General features: G+C 42.6%; 1 protein-coding gene and 1 long non-coding RNA gene across 2 annotated transcripts; both read right to left on the bottom strand.

Annotated features, from left to right (window-relative positions):
* Positions 1-21,197: 21,197 nt before the first annotated feature.
* On the bottom strand, positions 21,198-21,764 carry LOC120113153. Its single transcript, XR_005514976.1, has 3 exons — positions 21,629-21,764; positions 21,438-21,530; positions 21,198-21,322 (listed from the first exon to the last, which is right to left on the bottom strand). It is a non-coding gene; the product is annotated as an uncharacterized LOC120113153 (long non-coding RNA).
* An 11-nt stretch (positions 21,765-21,775) lies between these two features.
* Positions 21,776-22,786, bottom strand: LOC120113152 (ABC transporter G family member 39-like). Its single transcript, XM_039133972.1, has 3 exons — positions 22,649-22,786; positions 22,397-22,530; positions 21,776-22,300 (listed from the first exon to the last, which is right to left on the bottom strand). The coding sequence occupies exons 1-3, from the start codon at positions 22,754-22,756 to the stop codon at positions 22,000-22,002; spliced, it is 543 nt and encodes a 180-aa protein (XP_038989900.1). The 5' UTR covers positions 22,757-22,786; the 3' UTR covers positions 21,776-21,999.
* Positions 22,787-24,056: the final 1,270 nt, after the last annotated feature.

The raw sequence follows: 24,056 nt of genomic DNA, 5'->3' as shown, positions 1-24,056 counted from the left end.
GACTTCAATTGGTTAATTTCTTTACTTAAGTTTTGATTTTCTTTAATTAAATTCTGATTTTTCTGAATTAATTGTTCTGAATTCAACCTTAAAATTTCATTTTCAGAATTTAGTTTATCTTGTATTTCATCATTAGAATTTCTTTCTTTTGAAATTTTCAGATTTAGTTTCTTAAGATTTTTATTCTTCACAGCTAATTTTCTACATTCACCATACAAATCATGAAAAGCATTTAATAATTCATCATAAGAGAATTCTTCTTGAAAATCATTTGAGGTAAGAGTAGATTCAGATTTTACCTTGTCTTCTTGTGCCATAAAGCACGAGTTAGTTACCTCTTGTAGTTCCTTGGAGCTAATATCATCATTGTTGCTCCTAACTTTTAATTTCTTGCTTGACTCTTTCTTGGTCTTGGCTTTCTTCCTTTTTATCTCTTTCTTCCTTTCTTCTAGCTTCCTCTTCTTCTTTGTCTTTAGGAAGCTTTTGAATCTTTCTTCCTGATTTAGAGTGTTTCCTGCATGCTCAATGTTAGTCTTGCAATTATCCTCAAGTAAACTAACATGGGGTTCTTGGGAAATATCATAAGTTGCTTCAAGAGTATCCCATATTTGTTTGGCAGATGAACATATACAAATTTGGTTGAAAATATTTTTATTAAATGCACAGTAGAGAAGGTTCATAGCCTTAGCATTTAGTTCAGCCAAATTTTTATCGAACATACTTTCAATTAATTTCGTGGGTGTGTGTAGGCCATTTGTTATGACACTCCATAACTCATAGTTTTGTGATTGAGTAAAGATTTTCATTCTAGCTTTCCATTGAATATAGTTAGATCCATCAAACAGTGGAGGTCTGTTTGTGGAAAGTCCCTCAGCAAGTAATACGTTATGTGGGGTTGTCATGATCTTTGGCTCAAGTCGGTTAAGACTACAAATAATATTTGAGCACCTGCTCTGATACCACTTGTTGCCCAGTAGATACAACCCAAGAGGGGGGGTGAATTGGGTCTTTTAAAACTTTTAACAAGCTTCTGAAAGTTTTTGATTAATTATGCTAAGTTGTATAGATGTACAGTGAAAGTTAAACTTAGCAACAGTTTGATGTATAGATTGTGACTTGATTGAATATGCTTGCAACTAAAGAATTCGCGGATAATAGTTAAGCAAGCAATTTATCTAAGTGAGTAAGTGTGTAAGTTAGACAATGACAAGAAGCATTACAAACACAACAAACATATAGTGGTTCGGTGCACCCCAGCACCTACATCCACTCCCCAAGACCTCTTGGGAATTTCACTATAATCCTACAGATTACAGTCCGGTAGTTTTGCGAGTGCACTACCCAACTCATTGTTTTACACCGGGCTAACAACGAACCCTACAATCCGGTAGTTTTTCGAGTGAACTACCCAACTCGTTGTTTTACCCCGGGCTAACAACGAACCCTACAATCCGGTAGTTTTTCGAGTGAACTACCCAACTCATTATTTTACCCCGGGCTAACAACGAACCCTACAATCCGGTAGTTTTTCGAGTAAACTACTCAACTCGTTGTTTTACCAGCGCACAACGAACTCGGTCGGTTTTTCCAGGCTCACCGACTAGAACCACCCCGATTGTTTTTTCGGGATCACAATCAAACCCTTACACGTTGGTTTTACCCTCGGCTCACCAACAAACCTAACACCGTTGGTTTTTCCTTTGGCTCACCAACAAACCTTAACCCCTTGATTCAATTCCTTGATTGAATCAAGTTACAAGATATTAAAATAAAGGTTTAAAACAAATCAAAGCTTCTTAAATAAGCAAATATAACAATATAAACAAATAGAGTAAAGAGAAGCCTTCAAACGAGTTTTGAAGATGAAGGAGCTCGGCTTCTTCTTTACTTGACCCTCTTCTGATTTTGCACGAAGTAGAGGATTTCCAAGGCAGCACACGGATGGAGAGAAAGCTTTGGGATTCACTTGGATGCTCTTCTTCTCTCTATTTTACTTTGAATGGCCCTTTTGTGCATATGGGAGATTTGCCAAGTAATCTCTTTGAAATCTCTTTCCTAAATGTTCTCTCCCACTTCCATGCCTTCTCCCCTAGCTCTCCTCTTGTTTTTATAGCTTTAGATGGCGTGGAAACAAGAATCTAACCATTAGAGACAAAAATAGAGCCGTTGGACACAGTCTGCACCTCCTGACAATATTACCGTTGGGATCGGAGTCGACTCGCACGATCAGGAGTCGACTCGCCTGTTGCAGGAGTCGACTCGTGCTTCACTGGAGACGACTCGGCCACTGTTCCAAATTTGAATTATTGTGCATCCTCGACTGGGAGTCGACTCGACTTAACCCGGAGTCGACTCGCCAACATCTGGAGCTGACTTGGCATTTTCGGAGTCGGCTCATCCCATGAATCCAGAGGACATACTTTCTGATTTTCTTCCTCGAGTCGACTCGGATTCTCTTGGAGTCGACTCGGCTCTCAGAGCCCGAAAACTGATCCTCTGTATTTTGGCTCGTCTGGTCTTGGAGTCGACTCGAACTGTTCCGGAGTCGACTCGACTCTCAGTTTTCGAAACACAGCCTTCTGCCATTTTGGTGTAGCGCTGCCTTGGAGTCAATTCGAGCTGTCTGGGAGTCGACTCGCCTCTCAGAGACGAAAATACCGTCTTCTGTCTTTGGGGTTGCGCTGTCTTTGAGTCGACTCGGACTTTGTGGGAGTCGACTCGAATCTCAGTGTCCGAAAAACTGCTCTCTGACTTTTCCCTTGTGTAACACTGAGAGTCGACCTGCCAACCATCGGAGTCGACTCGCGTTCCACAGGAGTCGACTCGAATCTCAGGGTCGAAAATCGCTCTCTGACTTTTCTGCCTGTTACACCCTGGAGTCGACTCGTTCTACTCTGGAGTCGACTCGAAGACTATTCTTTTGAATTTTTCTTTGAATTTGCTCCTCCAATTTGAATCCTTTGAACTTGAAACTTGGGCCAATAAATTGCAGCTTTCTTCCAACTTTTCTTGAGAACTTTGGAGGCCTTCTTGTGTTCTTCCAACTTGCTATGTTCCTTGCAAAATAAATATCTTTCTCCTTGCAACATAAACATTAGTATCTATACTTCAAGGTTTTGTGATCATCAAAATCAATCTTTGAATCAATCTTTGGGTCATCAATATCATAGTTCATATTCGTTATCATCTTTAACCCATTGGTAGAGGGCCGTTTTTGTTGGATGCTAGCTACAGGGTATCGATTGGCCTCCATTTCTAGAGGCGATTATAGCTATTAGAGAGCTCATAAAATATTTTATATTTTTCATAAATCATACCTTTATAAATAGGTTAGAAATGCTAAATGGCATCGCAAAAGTTAAAATGCATAATTATGCCATATATATCATTTTCATAGTAACATACAATTTTTCATAATCATAATTCATATGTAGATCATTTATAATGAAGTATTCAATAAGAATTCTATTTGGCCAAGAACATGGATCATTTCCAATCATATGCTTGATCCTTTTTTTTTTTTAAAGAAAATGCAGGGTCAATCATGTCAAATATATTTCATAATTTCATACTAAAAATTGATCAATAATTTGAAATTAAGTGCCGAGGTCACTTACCTCTGTTCGCCCAAAAATCACTAGGTTCAGTTGGGCAAATCTGTTGCACTGTCAAAACTATTTAAAAAAATAAATTACTTCTTATTCACTATTTAAAATCTAAGTATATATTAAAAAGCTCTAAGAAACCCGAAATTGACTTGAGCATGCTTCAAGTCCGACTGGATAAATATCTACAAATCTAGTAGAGAGAGAAAGATTGAAACAAGGATGTGACCTCTTTTACTGATTCCAATCTTTTAGAGAGAGAAATAGAGAGATTAGAGAGAAAGAGAGAAAAAACGAGATAGAGTGAGAGAGAGAGAGGAAGAGAGGGATGAGTTTTTCTCTCTCTCCTCTTCTTCCTCCTCTTTCCTTTCTGTTAGATGTATGCCCTAGAAGCCAATTTGGCTGACACATTGTTGATTCTAGGGACATAATTTTGTACTTGACTATTTATTATTGAATAAATAAAAGGCATCTTTTCATTCATATTGTTTATGTGTCTATGAATCGTCCAAGAAATTAATAAGATGATGATACATATTCTCAAGAGTTGAGAATTTGAGCCATGTATCATTGGTGATTAATTTCTAAATGCTCCTGATCAAAGGATCATCACGAGGACGGTGATCGATCCGATCAGTGCACAGATCACTCTCCTTCTGGATGGACGAGACTTGAGTCCACAGTGTAGGGACACTGAAGTGATAGTGCAGGTGCTTGTTAGAGAACAAGGGTACTGAGCGTGACCAATACAAGAAGTCACTTGGATGTCTATCCACTCGTCAGTGACTTGCTTGATGTTGCAGTAGTGTGACTGGTCCTTTGACCTGCGGTGCTTCGGCTGCTCACAGTGGGGTTATTGTAGTTTGACTGCACACATACATGGTCCCTAGCCATATGGGTCCATGCAGTGTAGATTGGCTGCAGTAAGTTCACTGTAGGAGTAGGGTATGCACCTATATGGAATCTATCGACCTTGATAGATAAGGAGAGATCCTATGTGATTTATAAGACTGAGTTCGTAAGACCTCGGCCGGGGCAGTATGCACAGTGGAGAAAGAGTTTCTCACTATCGAACTCGAGTCGAATAAATCTTGACATATGACAGACGATGGGGTTTGACGAGTTCTCCATGACCTCCGTCCTGTAGGGATCCACGATAGTAGGACTGTATCACATGTTAACTGCACCTAGAGGTTCATCATTCCATTCTGCTGGGTAGCCACTACATGCTGCTAGGTGTCACTGGTGGATGGTGGGACTCATAGGGATTATCTTGATGATCGATAAACCCTAATGAGTTGAGTTGGAATCGTTCCAACCCATTGAAAGGAGTTTTCAATGATATAGTGATAGAGATCACAATATATCTCACTACCAGTCAGAATAGAACCTATGGGGTCACACACACTAGAAGTATTGACCGATCCGATGGTTGAAATCGTGATTAGGAATCACAAGAAATCAATTTGATTGATAAGAAGTTGAAAAAGGAACAAAGGGAATTAATTGATTGGACTTGAAACAAGAGTCCTACTTCGGGTAGGATTCCTAGAGTCCTAATTGGATTAGGACTGGGAATCCTAGTTGGAGTAGGACTGGGATTCCTATTTGGAATAGGATTCCTCAATCCTAATGAGATTAGGAGTTTTGAATCAAAATTGGATTCCTACTTGGAGTAGGATTCCTAGAAATCCTAATTGGATTAGGACTTTGGATTCAAATAGAGTCCTAATTGGATTAGGACTAAAATTAAACAAATCCTAATTAGATTAGGATTCCTCAAGTCTAAATTAATTAATAATCTAATGAATCAACATGACTCCTAATTGGATTAGGATTGAAGAGTTCAATTGAGTCATGATTCATCCAAGTCCTAATTGGATTAGGACTAGCATAGATTAAACCATGAGAGAGGCACCTAATCCTCTTTGGAAGAGGATTAGGTTAACCAAGTAAGAGGGACATCAGCCCCTCTCCACTTGGCTAGGGCGACATGAGGACCTAGGGCCGGCGCCCTCTTCTTAGGTAAGTTGTCATGGAACTCCTAAATGTTAGGAGCTCCAATCCCTTTAAGAAGAGGACTAGGGGCCGGCGCCCTAGGTATTGGATTCCTCTCTTCCCTTGGTGCCGTGGCCACCCTCTCCCTCCCTTGTTTCAGCCGACAGCAAGGAAAAGAAAAGAAGGTGCTTGACGGGTCCCTTCCTCCTCCCTCCTTGTTCCAACGCAAGACAAAGAAGAAGGCTGCGAAAGGCTGTGATCTTCTTCCTCTTCTTCATCCTTCTTCTTCCTCCTCTCAAGTGCAATCAAGAGTTGATTGAAAGAGAGGAGATCAGCCATCAAAAGCTATCTCTGCAAGGGAGCTAGCACCCCGGTGAGATAGAGAGCTTGGATCGGATCCTGCTTCGTGTGGATACCCGTAGAGGCCGGACGTTTGAACGGCTTCAAGCGAACCCTCTTCCTAAAACCACGAATTCAGATTCGCGGTGATCATCTACCCGCGCAAGGTGAAGATTTGATCTTCCTATTAGTTCTAAAAGTTTTAATTCTTACCTAATTACGAAAGGTCTCGAAACAAGCGTTCATGCGATGAACGTCGATCCCGCGCATGCCGATTCCGCTGCCATCTGAAAAATTTTTGAAATATCAGCGGCATGGGCGGGTTCCCAACAGTGGTATCAGAGCCTAGGCTTCGTAGATTAAGGTAAGAATTAAATATCTAAAGGCATATTAGATCTGAAAATTAAATGATCATGCATGCTGAAAAATTCTGCATGCAGATTTTTTCAGGGGTGCTGATTTTTTACATGCTGATTTTTATGTGATAAAAAGATGATTCTAATTGCATTGTTAATGGGATTACAAAGTTTAGAATCATGATTAGCATGATCAGCGACCTATGTCATGATATAATCAGTTAGTTTTCAGATCTGAAATTATAATTGTAGCATACGGTGATGATCATAGGATTCAACCCCTTTTGGTATCAAATGTAATGACCTGCGATGTGATCTGCGATGTCATGTAATTTTTCAGATGCTTGCATGCATCTTATTTGATGTTTTGAGAGGCCTGCGTGCCTCCTAAAAGGAGATGTAAATTATTTTTATTTTTATTTTACATCTGGTTGTATTTCTGTGATGTGATGTACATCAACGATCAAGTCGAAGACGATGCATGAGATGAACAGGGGTCTAAGCGGTTGATGGCGATGGGATCAAGAGTTGATCAAGGATCGAATCAAGGAAGCTTGGATCCAATTCAAGAGTTGAAGACCACTTGATCGATTGATGTGCATGTGCTTGTAATACGACCTAATTAGAATCCATGATCATCACCTAGTTAAAGTTTAGCTTTAATTTGATGCCGCGATTATAACTGCCTGCAATGCGCCGTTTGCATGTGATGTGAATGAGAGTCGGGTAGATAGGTCTACATGTGATGTAGCAAACCCAATTGAGACCTAAATTAAAACCTCCTCAATCAAGTCGAGAGTGAACCGACATGAGCAAGTCATATTAGATTAATTGATCTAATTGGTGTCTAGGAAAGCATGAAAGGTGGTTACTTAATTAGGACCTTACTCTCTGAGTAAGGGGAGCCTCCCACCTGCTTACCTGGCCAATTGTTCGATTACCTCTTATGAAAGGCTCAAGTTGCAAACACTAAGACCTGATTAACCAATATTAAGTCAATAGGTCTTCCACTGTAGTAGAGCTGCTAAGGCCTTTCTGATGTTGACTTGTCTCGGCTGGATACAGTGGTCAAGTTGCATTGGGGGGCTGGACCTCTCTATAGACATGAGATGTTGTAGGGTAAAGGTGGGGTTGGGCACCAATAACTGTTAGGTGAGGACCCAATGACGACTTTATTCCTACGGTTATACGGTGGGTCTGACTTAACTAAGAAATGGGACCAATAACTGTTAGGTGAGGTCTTCATGGCTTAGAGACCAAGTTGCACTGCAACATGCTTGAGAAGCATTGTACAAGAGTTGTACACTCATCCATCTATGTGTCACCAATAACTGTTAGGTGAGGTGGCATGTGAATTGGTGGGACCGCAGTACCCACTAGAAACCCTAGTCGTGTGGGATTTCCGTTTTCCTACCAGGGGAGTGTGAGGAATTCGAGAAAATAGTGGGAGTCATATTTGTTCTAAAAGACCTTAGGACAGATTAGGATCAAGTACAAGAGTCTAACTAGAATCTTTACTCTCTGCAGATACAATGTCGGCTTCAAACCCTTTGACCCGTATTCTTGAGACCAACCGACTGACCGGAACCAATTACAAGGACTGGCTTAGAAATCTCAAAATAGTTTTGGACTGTGAGAAGATAGGCTATATACTCGATTCAGATATCCCCACATTACCAGCACGTCCCACTGATGTTCAGCGTGAGATGCATAAAAAGTGGTTGGACGATGACATTAGAGTAAAATGCTATATGATGGCATCTATGTCTAATGAACTCCAATGCCAGCATGAAAATATAAAGACTGCTAGGGACATACTGGCACACCTACAAGAGTTGTATGGTGAGCAGAGTCGCACAGCTCGTTTTGAAGTGTCCAAGAGGCTTTTCAAAGCGAAGATGCGCGAAGGGCAGTCTGTCCATGATCACGGTCTGACCATGATTAAGGACCTAGAGGAGCTTGAGAAGCTCGGTATGGACATGCACAAGGAATTGCAAGTGGATTTGATCCTACAGTCACTTCCTGATTCATTTGGTCAGTTTATAGTAAACTACCACATGAATAAGATTGAATGCACTAAGACTGAACTAATCAACATGTTGGTAACTGCTGAGGGAGCCTTGAAAGGTTCAAGGGGCAATGTCCTCGCTGCTGAGTTGACTTCTGGTTCCAAGAGAAAGTCTACTTGGAAGAAAAAGAAGCCTGCAAAGAAGCAGAAGAAAGACAAGAAGCCAAAGAAGGAAGTTCAAAAGAAAAAGGCTAACGACAAAGGAAAATGTTTCCACTGCAATGTCGAAGGCCACTGGAAGAGAAACTGTCCTTCATACCTCGAGAGCCTAAAGAACAAGAAAGGTGACACACCTTCAGAAGGTATAGACTTGCTCATTATTGAAACTAATCTAACGGTTTCTTCTACTTCTAGTTGGGTTATAGATTCTGGTTCTAGTGCTCATTTGTGCACTACCATGCAGGGTCTAAAGGAAAGTAGAAGGCTGGCGGAAGGTGCGGTAACCCTTCGGATTGGCAACGGGGCAAAAGTTGCTGCTGTGGCTGTGGGCACCTACCATCTGCGACTACCGTCTGGATTTAGTTTAATACTTAGAGCCTGTTATTATGTACCTGTTGCTAGCAGAAATTTGATTTCTGTTTCATGTCTAGCACAGGAAGGTCATGTTTTTACATTTGACAAAGACTGCTGTTCTATTTATTTAAGAAATAAAATAGTCGCACGTGGTTTTATGATTGACAGTCTCTACCATTTACATATGGATGTATCTGTGAATGTTACCGAGCAAGATGTGAGTGCCAAAGGATCCAAAAGATCCAGAGATGAGATAAACCAAAAATATTTGTGGCACCTCAGACTTGGCCATATTGGAGAAGATAGAATGAACAAAATGGATAAAGATGGGCTTTTAGGTTCATTGACTTCCGAGTCATATCCAGTTTGCGAGTCCTGTCTTCAAGGAAAGATGGCTAGACTACCCTTTGTAGGACATGGGGAGAGGACCACTGAAATACTTACCCTAGTACATACAGATGTATGTGGCCCATTCGATGTGCTAGCCAGGGGACGTTATTCTTACTTCATTACCTTTACCGATGATTATTCACGGTATGGGTATGTGTATCTTATGAGACACAAGTCTGAATCCTTTGAAAAGTTCAAAGAGTTCAAGAATGAAGTAGAAAAACAAACTGGAAAACCTCTTAAGGCTCTTCGATCAGATCGGGGAGGAGAATACCTTAGTGGGGAATTCCGAGACTATCTCAAAGAAAACGGCATAGTCTCACAATGGACACCTCCGGGTACACCTCAACTCAACGGGGTGTCAGAGAGGAGAAATCGGACCCTATTGGATATGGTCAGGTCCATGATGAGCTTCACTGATTTACCTATGTTCCTTTGGGGAGATGCCTTACTCACAGCGATTTATTTATTGAATAGAGTTCCCTCTAAATCCGTTCCTACCACACCGTATGAGATATGGCATGGTAAGAAACCAAGTCTGGGTCATCTCAAGATTTGGGGGTGTCCGGCCCACGTCAAGCGACTACAGGCGGACAAGTTAGAGGCTAGGACCATAAGTGCTCGTTTTATAGGATATCCTAAAGAGTCATTAGGATACAATTTTTACGTCTCAGAGGATCACAATGTGTTTGTGAGCCGTCATGCCATCTTCTTGGAAAATCAGTTTATCCTTGATAGAGGCAGTGGGAGGAAAATTGAGCTTGAAGAGAAAGTCTCTGAAAAGCAACGAGTCATGGATCCTATAGAACCCATTCATACAAAGCCAGTACACGATGTCCCTCAACCACCTCGTAGATCTAGTAGGGTCTCCCATCCTCCCGATAGATACTTAGGTATACTAGAAGAGGATACCGAGGAAATGTTCCTAGTGGGAGATAGGGATCACATACAGGATCCCAAAACCTACAACGAGGCGATATCTGATATCGATTCCGAGAAATGGCTGAAAGCTATGAAGTCAGAGATAGACTCCATGCATTCCAACCAAGTCTGGACCTTAGTAGATCCACCAGAAGGTATTGTACCTATTGGATGCAAATGGATCTACAAAAGGAAAATAGGTTCGGATGGAGAGGTAGAGACCTATAAGGCAAGGCTTGTGGCGAAAGGGTATAGTCAGCGCGAAGGTATTGACTATCAGGAGACCTTTTCACCTGTAGCCATGCTAAAATCCATCCGGACATTGCTTGCCATTGCAGCATTTCATGACTATGAAATCTGGCAGATGGATGTGAAAACTGCTTTCCTGAATGGATATCTTGATGAAGATATCTATATGGAACAGCCTTTGGGTTTCACTTCCAGTGATGGAGATCACAAGGTCTGCAAGCTGCAAAGGTCCATCTATGGACTAAAGCAAGCCTCTCGGAGTTGGAACACTCGTTTCGATGATGCAATCAAAACGTTTGATTTCATCAAAAACGAAGAGGAACCATGTGTTTATAAAAAGGTTAGTGGGAGTGCTGTCATTTTTCTCGTACTGTACGTAGATGACATTCTCCTGATTGGGAATGATATTCCCATGTTAACCTCGGTCAAGGTCTGGTTGTCAAAAGAATTCTCCATGAAAGACCTTGGGGAAGCATCCTATATTTTGGGAATAAAGGTCTATAGAGATAGATCTAAAAGGATGCTTGGCCTTTCACAGAAGATGTACATAGAGGAGGTGCTGAAGAGGTTCAGCATGGAAAACTCCAAGAGGGGTCTCTTACCCCTAAGGCATGGAATTCATCTCTCCAAGAAGATGTGCCCCAACACATCTGAGGAGATTCAACGCATGAGCAAGATTCCTTATGCATCAGCAATAGGAAGCCTCATGTATGCCATGCTATGTACACGACCTGATATAGCTCTTGCTGTGAGTGTCACAAGCAGATATCAGTCGAATCCAGGTGAAGAACACTGGACAGCTGTGAAGAATATTCTTAAGTACTTGAGAAGAACTAAAGATTTATTCTTGGTTTTTGGAGGATCATCAGAGTTAAAGGTAGAAGGGTACACAGATTCAGACTTCATGACTGATGTCGATGACAGGAAGTCAACATCTGGATACGTGTTCTTGTGCAATGGTGGTACGGTGAATTGGAAGAGTTCTAAACAACCGATCATTGCTGATTCTACTATGGAAGCCGAATACATCGCCGCCTCTGAAGCTGCTAAGGAAGGCTTCTGGTTCAAGAAATTCATTGCAGAGCTGGATGTGATGACATCAGATGCCATAACACTCTACTGCGATAACAATGGCGCCATAGCCCTTGCTAAGGAGCCAAGGTCTCATCAGAAGTCTAAGCATATAGAGCGGCGCTTTCACCTCATACGCGACTATGTGGAGAAGAAATATGTAGAGGTGCAGAGAGTAGACTCCGCGGATAACGTGGCAGACCCTTTCACTAAGCAGCTGAGTCAGCAAAAGACTGAAGCCCACCTTGAGAAGATGGGCCTAAGATATATGACCAATTGGCTTTAGTGCAAGTGGGAGATTGTTAGATGTATGCCCTAGAAGCCAATTTGGCTGACACATTGTTGATTCTAGGGACATAATTTTGTACTTGACTATTTATTATTGAATAAATAAAAGGCATCTTTTCATTCATATTGTTTATGTGTCTATGAATCGTCCAAGAAATTAATAAGATGATGATACATATTCTCAAGAGTTGAGAATTTGAGCCATGTATCATTGGTGATTAATATCTAAATGCTCCTGATCAAAGGATCATCCCGAGGACGGTGATCGATCCGATCAGTGCACAGATCACTCTCCTTCTGGATGGACGAGACTTGAGTCCACAGTGTAGGGACACTGAAGTGATAGTGCAGGTGCTTGTTAGAGAACAAGGGTACTGAGCGTGACCAATACAAGAAGTCACTTGGATGTCTATCCACTCGTCAGTGACTTGCTTGATGTTGCAGTAGTGTGACTGGTCCTTTGACCTGCGGTGCTTCGGCTGCTCACAGTGGGGTTATTGTAGTTTGACTGCACACATACATGGTCCCTAGCCATATGGGTCCATGCAGTGTAGATTGGCTGCAGTAAGTTCACTGTAGGAGTAGGGTATGCACCTATATGGAATCTATCGACCTTGATAGATAAGGAGAGATCCTATGTGATTTATAAGACTGAGTTCGTAAGACCTCGGCCGGGGCAGTATGCACAGTGGAGAAAGAGTTTCTCACTATCGAACTCGAGTCGAATAAATCTTGACATATGACAGACGATGGGGTTTGACGAGTTCTCCATGACCTCCGTCCTGTAGGGATCCACGATAGTAGGACTGTATCACATGTTAACTGCACCTAGAGGTTCATCATTCCATTCTGCTGGGTAGCCACTACATGCTGCTAGGTGTCACTGGTGGATGGTGGGACTCATAGGGATTATCTTGATGATCGATAAACCCTAATGAGTTGAGTTGGAATCGTTCCAACCCATTGAAAGGAGTTTTCAATGATATAGTGATAGAGATCACAATATATCTCACTACCAGTCAGAATAGAACCTATGGGGTCACACACACTAGAAGTATTGACCGATCCGATGGTTGAAATCGTGATTAGGAATCACAAGAAATCAATTTGATTGATAAGAAGTTGAAAAAGGAACAAAGGGAATTAATTAATTGGACTTGAAACAAGAGTCCTACTTCGGGTAGGATTCCTAGAGTCCTAATTGGATTAGGACTGGGAATCCTAGTTGGAGTAGGACTGGGATTCCTATTTGGAATAGGATTCCTCAATCCTAATGAGATTAGGAGTTTTGAATCAAAATTGGATTCCTACTTGGAGTAGGATTCCTAGAAATCCTAATTGGATTAGGACTTTGGATTCAAATAGAGTCCTAATTGGATTAGGACTAAAATTAAACAAATCCTAATTAGATTAGGATTCCTCAAGTCTAAATTAATTAATAATCTAATGAATCAACATGACTCCTAATTGGATTAGGATTGAAGAGTTCAATTGAGTCATGATTCATCCAAGTCCTAATTGGATTAGGACTAGCATAGATTAAACCATGAGAGAGGCACCTAATCCTCTTTGGAAGAGGATTAGGTTAACCAAGTAAGAGGGACATCAGCCCCTCTCCACTTGGCTAGGGCGACATGAGGACCTAGGGCCGGCGCCCCTTCTTAGGTAAGTTGTCATGGAACTCCTAAATGTTAGGAGCTCCAATCCCTTTAAGAAGAGGACTAGGGGCCGGCGCCCTAGGTATTGGATTCCTCTCTTCCCTTGGTGCCGTGGCCACCCTCTCCCTCCCTTGTTTCAGCCGACAGCAAGGAAAAGAAAAGAAGGTGCTTGACGGGTCCCTTCCTCCTCCCTCCTTGTTCCAACGCAAGACAAAGAAGAAGGCTGCGAAAGGCTGTGATCTTCTTCCTCTTCTTCATCCTTCTTCTTCCTCCTCTCAAGTGCAATCAAGAGTTGATTGAAAGAGAGGAGATCAGCCATCAAAAGCTATCTCTGCAAGGGAGCTAGCACCCCGGTGAGATAGAGAGCTTGGATCGGATCCTGCTTCGTGTGGATACCCGTAGAGGCCGGACGTTTGAACGGCTTCAAGCGAACCCTCTTCCTAAAACCACGAATTCAGATTCGCGGTGATCATCTACCCGCGCAAGGTGAAGATTTGATCTTCCTATTAGTTCTAAAAGTTTTAATTCTTACCTAATTACGAAAGGTCTCGAAACAAGCGTTCATGCGATGAACGTCGATCCCGCGCATGCCGATTCCGCTGCCATCTGAAAAATTTTTGAAATATCAGCGGCATGGGCGGGTTCCCAACACTTTCTTTCTTCTTCTTCCTTCTTTTCTTAGTAATCAGGGGAAAGATGAGAGGGTGGTTCATGATGGCTTCCGTGGTTGAGTTTCGGTGGGTGTAGCTGGAGGCAGTGGCTACAGCGACGAGCGAGCAGTGATAGTCGTGCTCAGCCAAAAAGGAGGAAGTAAGGAAGAGGGTCAGAGTTAGTTGCCTTGGTGGCCTTCCCTAAAGCTTGAGGGAGGTTCGACAGAAGATGGGGACTCACTAGCGAGGGATGCGGATGGCGACTGATGGTTGGTGGAGGCGTTTTCTGGTGGTTCCCAGCTAGAAGAGAGAAAAAAAGCACTTGTAACAAGGGAGGCTGGCAATTAGGGGGTTTTGGGGGGCGACAATCGACCGAGGCAGCACGCCGGCCACCGGAGGATGAGGAGGAAGGAGAGGAACAGCGAGCGAAGGATCGGGTGGAGTGGAATCGGGGTTTTTATAACCCCCAAAGAGAGAGGATTAGTCTGGACGAACGGTGGCACCGGTCGGCCATTCGCTAGTTGCAACTACCCCAAACGGCCACCAGCCGTTAGTACCGGCCCCAGGGGTTTTGCATCGGCTGCAGCTCCCTGGAATGCGCCTCAACGGGGGCCGTTCGGGCCGCTCGGGCAGGGGATCAATCGCAGTTCCCTGTTCCGATTTCCTTTTTTTTTGAATTTTGAATTAAAGCCCGACTGGGCCTGCCGACTTTGGTGCAGGTTTGGCCCAATTGGCCTGATTCCTACAAATAGGTTTGCACTTGCTGTTGAGGTACCAAGTGCACATGAATGTGTTTGCTGATGTATTTTTGTCATAGCACCGAATTGACATGGATTAGCACTATATTAAGAGTATTTTAGTTCAGTTTAGCAGCATGTAGCACTTCATCCACTACACCAGCATAGGTTCTGTTTTTTTTTTTTTTTTTTTTTCTCTATGCAATGCTAATATGACATATGTGCTACAGCATGTTGAAGGCATATTTTTCTCTTTTAGAGTGATTTTAGGGATCACATAGCAACCTATATCAGCCCATAATATTTTTTTTAATTAGTATGATCCTCTATTAGCTTCTATTTTTTTTTTGTTACCATGCTCTTGCTAGAGTATGAGATTAAGATAGGTGTGGCTTTGGTTCTTAGATAAGAACCAAGGCTTTTAAGTAGATATTGTTATGGGCAAAATATTTAGTAACCCTATAGGATTATGTAACAATCCATATCAGCCTATAATATTTTTTCTTTGTTAACATGATTATGTATGAGTCTGTATTATTTTTTTTATAGAGTTAGTACACTAGTATATATAACCCTTAAACTATACCGAATATGATATGATAAAAAAATAATTTTCTTTCCCTCTCTCTCTCTCTCTCTCTTTTGTTTCTTTCTTCTAACATCGTATCGAGCCATCTCCTGAAGACATGTCGTCCGTCTATCAATAATTATCTTTTACCTTCATCTGATCCCTCCCAAGCCAGCATCCGCGATGAAAGACAAATCTGACAATCGATCTCTCTAAGATTGATCTCTCTCAGGATACTTATCTAGCTTGTGAAGAAGCCTCTCTCAGATCCATCTCTCCAACCGTCTGTGCCCCCTCCAGCCGCGGAGACTTCTGCTACTTTTCCATCCGACAATGCACGCGCCATCACTATTGTCATTGCACACATCTACTCCACCGACGAGAATCACCACGTCATTTCACCAGAATCATTCATCTGATCGACGTAGCTGCTAGCACCTCCGCTTCAAGAGCCATCAAAAGGCCCTAGATCTGACTTGATATGGTCAACAGATCTCCAGCCTCAGACACATCTCATCCAGTCTAGACACCATGTCAGCACCTTCCATGATAGCAATGCCTACCGATAAATTTGATACTTCTCGCCTATTTCAATTTTTCTAGATGGTTCTAATTACTACTTATGGGCTCAGGGAATGGGTAGCTTTTTGAAAGGATGGATTGAGTATGTAAGGGTGAATGTCGAGATCGACTCCCTTCAACCCTTGGTACCTGGAACCTCATCCAAAGAGGGAAGACAAGGTTCTGGCAGACCTTCATTTATGGAGACTTGCCGGTTCTCTGCTACTAGTGTGCCTGCATCGGCCACTAGTCCGGTGATTGTTGGGTTCATAGCTCGGGGTCGGAGCCGAGGAAGGGAGCGGACCCGAAGGCAGCCGAGGGCTCGGATGCACCATCGGGAGAGATGAAGGAGGGCGCCCCAGTGGAGGGGGCCTGGACGGTCTTCGGCCCGTGGATGGCCACCATCCGAGAATGCTAGCAGCGGAGCTGCGTCGCCAGAGGCGAAGCGAGGAAGACGATCGAGGCCCCCTCTAAGTCGACTCGGGGGTTGGGCTCCTTGCACTCGGGGCCAGGTCCGGCCAAGGAAGGGCCGAGTGCGCCCGAGTCACTGTCGGATTCCGAGGCTTGGCAGAAGCTGAAGAAGATCGCCACGCGACGAATCGAGCTGCGGTGTCGCTGGTGATGGAGACATCAGAGCCATTTATTCAGATGATCGTGCCATCAGAGGCACTCGCCCGCGTTCGCACTAAGGATTGACATCATTATAGTTGGAAGATGATCTTGAGCTACCAGCCTGAGTCGGGCCCCGGACTAGTCCAATTGAGTCTGCTTCATTTTATTTTCTACATTTTGCTTTTATTTGATCTAGTCAATTTGGTCATTTACTTTTAATCAAGTCAATTTGGTCAGTTGTTTTGTTATTAAACAAGTCAATTGAGTTAGCTGTTAAGTCATATAATTAGGTCGAGTGATTGGATCGATTTTTGTATGCAATCAATCAATTGAATAAATCGAAGGCCTTGGTTTCTTCACCCGAACCACGAGGTTCTCTTCGGCCTGGCCGGTAGATTTCAGCACCGGCTCAATCACCATCGCCATCTTCAAACCATCAAAAGCCTTTTGACAAGCTTCAGACTAGTTCTAACCCCGATCCTTCTTCATGTTAAGTTATGTAATTAGGTCGAGTGATTGGATCGATTTTTGTATGTAATCAATCAATTGACTTAGTCAATTGATTGAGTTGATGTAAGGGTCCAAATTTGGTATGTAGTTAATTGATTGATCTGATGTAAGGCCTATATAAAGACCATCCCTCTCGTGAATTAAGATATTGAAGAATTGAATAAAATTGGCCTCTCTTTCTCCTCCTTTCTCCTCTTCTCTTTTTCTCCCTTCTCCTCCTCTTTTCTTCTTTCTCTTCTTTCTCTATTCTCCCTGCAGTTGTCCTCCATCAGCTGGACTAGGGCTAGGGCCAAGCCCAATTGCGCAGGGCAGACCCAGGGCCAGCGTGCGCGGGATGCGAGCCCGGCCCATTGAAACGGGCTAGAAGCTTGTCCAAGCGGAGGATAGGCTGTAGGCCGGCGGATCGAGGGCTGGCTTGCCTGGCATCGGTGCCCTCCATGCTAGCCATGCTAGGCGAGGCCGCGGCACACCAAAAGGCGACTGGTGGAGCTTTCGGAGCTGGAACCTTTCGCCGACGATCCTGGGGGGCCTGCGGAATTCCAGCTACGCCACCGAGGGCGGCGGTGGAGGTGGCGGCCGGCAGCGTGCTCCAGAAGCTCCACGTGTTTCGGAGAGAGCGTCATGAAGGAGCCCCAGGCATGGGAGGCGACCAGCTTGGGCGATGCCCCGATGGGGGTGGCACTAGGCTTCAAGATGGTGGTGATCGGCAGGGAGGACGCCCGCCCTTTCTCAATGGGGATCTTCAAGAGGAAGTTTATATGCAACCTCCTCCTGGCTATAATCATCCATCTTAGAAAGTCTATAATTTCGACAAGCTCTATATGGCCTCAAGCAGGCACCTCGAGCTTAGTTTGCCAAGTTTAGTGCCACTATTGGTAATTTTGGATTTTTTTTTTTTTTTTTTGCTTTAAAAGAAGAGAAAGGGGGGAGGAAGGGACAAGCCCACCTCCGCGTAGCAGGCCCGACCACTGGGCCCCCACCCCACCAGGAGAATGTTCGATACGGGTAGATCGAGTCGTGTGTTGGGCACCCCGACCTATTTTACTCATACCCTCCCCACCCGTGGGCCGGCTCGGTTATCCGACCCGACCCTCCATGTGAGTACGTCACACTTGGCACCACCCAGGCTACTAGCCGACCAGTAGCACTTCCAGACCCCGTGTCCAGGCGTGGGGCATCCGGTCCCTGAATTTGATCGACGCCTGCGCGTTTTGAATCTGGAACTACTTGGTTGGAAGCAAACGCCCCGTTCCAATTGGGCTACCACCTTGGGCATGGGGCATCCTCTTTCAGCCCTTATGACTTAGCTCTTTTTTATTCGCAAGTCTAACAAAGGCACCATTATCATTTTATTCTATGTTGATGATATGATAATCATCGAGGATGATATTGTAGGATTTCAGACCTTAAGCACTTCGATTTCGTCATCAAGGATCAGCAGGCTAGACTAGTAGTTGCCGGAGGTCGACGTATCTTTGATCAGTTCGTCACTGGCGCTGAGGTCAGAGCTGCATTGGAGGGGTCTCCTACACCAGACGGGTGTTGGGGGCAGATCGCATCCTACTTGAGGGAGACTCTGCTACGATGATTGAGGGGATCATGGGCCTCAGGGGTGACGTCAGGGAGATGCGGCTGATTCACGACATTCGCCAACTCTTAGGCAAATACATAGCCTTCTAGGCTATCCATGGTTCAGAGAGGCCAACAGCGCTGCAGATTGGGTGGCATCTCATGCAGCTCACCACTTTGGAGATTTTATCTGGGAGACCCACGACTCTGTTTTGTCTTCCTTTTTTTCTATTATAGTATCTGACTTTTTGGGTTGGGCTCACACTACGTGTGTGTGTGTGTGTGTAAACTACCGACGTAACCAAAAAAAAAAAAAAAGAGGATCTTGGACCTCCAAAGTTCTAAACTCTTAGCGACTGTATGGTTCTTTTAAGCAACTAGAGGATCTATTTGGTCTAAACTCTTGCTCATACACCTTGAACCATGGTTCGTGGGTTACATTAGTCTAGGTTCAAAATCAGCTCAAGTAGCTATCAATCTCCTACTTTCCAAATACATTGAATAAAAAAGCAGACAAGTATGTTTATTGAAGTGCACGTCGCCAATTCTAAGCGCAACAAAGTCAACAATGGCTTCAGCGAGAAAGTTACTCAATGGGGACTTCAAAGCTTTCTTTTGTTTCATCACTTGGTCCTACACTATAATTGCTGCTTACCGGATTGCCGAGTCTCTTGTCATGTCATTGAACCTCTTTCGTTACGGTCAAGAACACGAGGCCCTAGATTGTAGAATACATGCACGGAGCTAAAAAGCATGGCTAACTCTGACGGTAATCCGTCGATTTTTCAAATTGGACGTCTTTTCGAGTTGATTGTTACACCCCAGACTTTGGCCACATTCCTATCAATGAGAAACTGTTCAAAGCTGGCAAGTGGAAATTTTGAAGTTTCCACTCCGACTCTTCCCAGGCCAGCTCAATCAAATTGGCAATGGCTGCCACTGCAATTCCTTCTTGTCGCGTATGAAACTTTCTAACTCAATGTTCTCCATCCAGGGAAGAAGAAAAGAACTTTCGTTTATTCTAAGTAAGTGGGAACTTGTGGGCCATGATTTTTTTTTTAGAACTTTCGTTTATTCTAAGTAAGTGGGAACTTGTGGGCCATGATTTTTTTTTGAACTTGCTGCTAACTTTTTGTAGAAAAAAGTTATTGTATGTGAAGAGAAATCTCTGAGGTGCGAAACACCTTATGCTAGTTTTTTCATCATAATTTCTGCAACAATACTCTCTTTCTCTTTTTTTTTTTTTTTTTTTTTTTTTGCTAAAGCAAAAAGGGGTAGGGGGGAGGAAGGGACAAGCCCACCCCCGCGTAGTAGCCCCCACTGGGCCCCCGCCCCGCCAGGAGAATGTTCGATGTGGGCAGAAATGGCCGTCTGTCTAGTTTTTTCATCATAATTTCTGCAACAATCACTACAAAAGAAGGTAGAACTCCCGGCGCTTTTTTTTGTCTCTACCGACGCTTATAAGCGTCGGCGAATTCGCAGCCCACGCTTCACAAAGCGTGGGTCAGACATCGGGCAGGTGGGCGTGGGTCGGGTGTAACCCGACGCGTCAAAAAAGCGTCGTTGGTCTATGCCGACGCTTTTAAGCGTCGTTACGTTTACCATACTCCAACGTTTATAAGCGTCGTTTCGTTTTTCCGACGCTTTTAAGCGTCGTTTCTTCTATCAGACTCCGGAGAGAAGGGTTGGTTAATACGGATTTAGGCCGACGCTTAAAAGCGTCGTTAAAGGCTTGCTTTTCCCGACGCTTTTATGCGTCGTTTATTCTATCATACTCCGACGCTTATAAGCGTCGGCGAGAACGATTGGTTACTACTTACATATGCCGACGCTTAAAAGCGTCGTTAAAGGCCTGTCATTAGGTTTACATTCTTGTTGCATTTCCTGACGCTTATAAGCGTCGGCATTAAATTTTTTTTTAAAAAAAAAATTTTTGTAAAAGTAATTTTTAAATACTCTGTGTACATTAAATTCTTACAAAACAATATAAACAAATACACTGAATCACATTTATAACAAAATATGAGTCACAAACAAGAACTTTGATTACATTCATATTATCATATTTGATTACATTGTACTTCAAAAACATTCTAAAAACATACAAGTCAAATTCCTAAGTACACAATCTACAATATGTATCAAGGGTCGGCATCATCATCTCTACAATATTGTCATTAAACTTGGGGCGAGCCCAGTCAACCAAGCTCTGCTGCTTGCTCGGGACCCTTTGTTCTCATAGAAGCCTTCTGCTGCTTGCAGGGGCAGACACCTTTGTTCCCATAGAAGCCTGGGGGCACGCAGAGGCACTTCATGCAGCATTTCTGGCAGAAGAACATGCATGGCTTGTGGTATTGGGTATTCGAGCATCTCCTTGAGCATTGAGAGGGGCATTCTGATTACAGAAATTCAGAAGTTACACAAGGTAAAAAAAAAAAAAAAAACTACAATAGTTTCAAAACAATTGATCCAATAGTTTCATAATATGTCTTAACATGAAGCAAAATAAACAATTATCATCTACCAACCTTTGGCATGTCAACAAAGTAATTGACATTATGAAATGTCATGGATACTGGTTGGAAGGAAAGGATCATTCCTCTCTTCGGGGTACTTCCTTCTGAAGTTCTCATTTGAGATGACTCGGGCCTGTTGCTTACTGGTGCAATCACCAGGAGTTCCACTAGTTATTTAAAATGAAAGCAAAAAGTTTCCAGGAACATTTACAAAATAAACACGAGCCACAGGATGCATCTGCTCCAACAGGAGGTCACCTTTAGATCCCATTTCAGAGTTAGTGCCTAAAACACCCTCGTCCTTCTTTTCTGCAGAATCCGATGGGATCACTGCCTGTGCCTTTCCCAGTGCTTTGATGACATTAAAAAAGGAAGTAAGAAATTCTATCAAGTGAAAAAATGGAACTAAAGCACAATAGAATAAAAAGTAGGCATATCAGTAGACATACGGTTAAGGTATGCAAAGGCAAGGGTGCACAAAATGTTGAAGAGGATAGAATACGCCAATAAAACACCAACACCAAGCCAATACCAGTACTCCTGGGTGGGCAGACCATGCAGATGGAGAACATTGTTCCCAATTGTATCATAGAAGCCTGGGGGCACGCAGAGGCACTTCATGCAGCATTTCTGGCAGAAGAACATGCATGGCTTGTGGTATTGGGTATTCGAGCATCTCCTTGAGCATTGAGAGGGGCATTCTGATTACAGAAATTCAGAAGTTACACAAGGTAAAAAAAAAAAAAAAACTACAATAGTTTCAAAACAATTGATCCAAGAGCTAAATTTTGGAAAGTTTACTGCTCCCAAGTCATATGGCCTAATTTGTATGGTCCAAGAAATTGATGGGCTCCTCTGGTGCTTTAAAGTACTCATCTTTTGTGTTTGTGGTTCTCAGCAACCTGCAACACACCTTGTCCAAGAGGTATTCTCCTCCAGTGTATATGGAGGATTCCTCCAATACGACAGTATATGGAGGATTCCTCCAATACGACAGTCGTTGTTTCCACAGGCATGCCAAGCATTGTGTGAGGAATGGTCGAGAGTACTGAGTTGGGAAGTGAAGATCGCTAGAGCCAGGAGGAGGTATGCTCAGTTCCTTGATCAAAGCTTTGTTTCTCCTGCAACACAATATAGAGTAAAAGAGTCAATTGTTTCTAGGTAATACCTCCATCAGAAATTAATCCGTACGTTGGAACAGCAGCCAGACTACTTACTGATGCAATTCCGAATTCTTGTACACCTCGCTGAAACGAACCCCCAATATTTCTTCTTGTGATTGTGTTGTTACTTCCAGCATCCATGTTGCAGGATTATAGCCGTCTTGTATCTTGCTCACTCCTTCGATTTGCTGATAATATAAATGCAAAGTTACAGACGTCGTCGCGTCGCTCGAATATAAAATGTTTCAGGAGCTAAAACTCTGAAAACCAAAAACGATGCAACCTTTCTGCTGTCCATTTTCTTACCTCAAAGTAATCGATCAGATGACAAGAATGTCGCCCCAACGGGCCTACGTATATCTCTTCCCCTCCTCGCTTCAATAGAAACAGCTGCAGTTGGAAGTAACAAAGCATCAGATACCAGCAACATTTACAAATATGTCATTTTACGAATTACCTGCGAGAGAATAAAGAAAACCTATCGATCCGACCGATCTTCTCACCTCATCAAAAGCTTCAAAGATTTAGAAGTCACGAAACAAAGTCACGAAACTGAGTATAAAACTTATGACCCTTTTTATGTTTACAGGCTAATGACTTTATATGTTCACATAGGCTGAAACTTATGACCCTTTTGGAGTATGCCATTCTCATTCAAATCTAATTTGATAATCTTTTTCTTTATGCTAATTCTTAACCTTCCAAGCAATCCAAGAATATTACTCGGTTGCTATGAAACTTATTGCACAAGCCAAATCAAACCACCTTAAATTAAAGTACTTCACTAGACTTCCAAGATAGTTAGTCAGTCAGCTGCAAATGCTATGTTTGGCTTGGGTTTTCTTCTGCTAATTTCATTTAGTAAATTATTGCTAAAATAAAGGACAAGATAAGTTTATGAACAGGTCATATTGGATCGAATCTAAAAATTTAAAATACGAAATGCAACTCTAAGAAAATTGCATAGAATAAAGTAAGTTATTGCTAAGATAAAGAACAAGACAAGTTTATCAAAAGGTCATATTTAATTGAATCTAAAAATTTAAAATAGGAAGTGCGTCTCTAAAAATTAGGAAGGACCTAGGAAGATACCACTTCAGATTTAACCCATGGATGATTGTTCAGTACACCCACTCACGCAGATCATGTATTTTATTTAACGGCAAAAGTACAGAGTCAAGTAATTTATCCAGTTGTTAAAGAAATATATTAAGCTTTTGAGAAAGAGGAAAAGAATTATGCTAGCTGGAAAAAGTAGAAAGAGACAGGTGCTGCCACCAGCAAATCGTGGTGGTCTAATGGTGACAAAGGTGGGCAGACATTTCAAAGGAGGAAAAATAATAGTTATGTTGATAAGGGAAGGTGTTTGATCTCCATGAATAGTTGCAATAGAGAGATCCAACCATATAGTTAGTGGCAGGAGCCAGGTCTATAAGGATTAGCATATGAAATTTGCTCTCATAGGTTCAAACAATGGAACAGGAATAAGAGATGCGAGAGCGCTAATTTCCTCTCTTAAAAATTTCTTAAGTTCCCACATCTGAGATCCAGAAAAAATAGCAGCATACAGGTTTCCTATTTCTGCAAGTTATTTTTTTATCACTTATAATTATGTATAGTTGAAAATAAAAAAAATCACAAACACATCAAAAGAAAATTGTAAGAGAAAACAAGCATCATATGATAATTTATATTTTTTGATACCAAACATAGC

This window comes from Phoenix dactylifera, chromosome 14, assembly GCF_009389715.1.
Source record: "Phoenix dactylifera cultivar Barhee BC4 chromosome 14, palm_55x_up_171113_PBpolish2nd_filt_p, whole genome shotgun sequence".
NCBI classification, from domain to species: Eukaryota; Viridiplantae; Streptophyta; class Magnoliopsida; order Arecales; family Arecaceae; genus Phoenix; species Phoenix dactylifera.
Note: the sequence above shows the minus strand (reverse complement) of the source record. Positions and strands in the feature narration are given on the sequence as shown.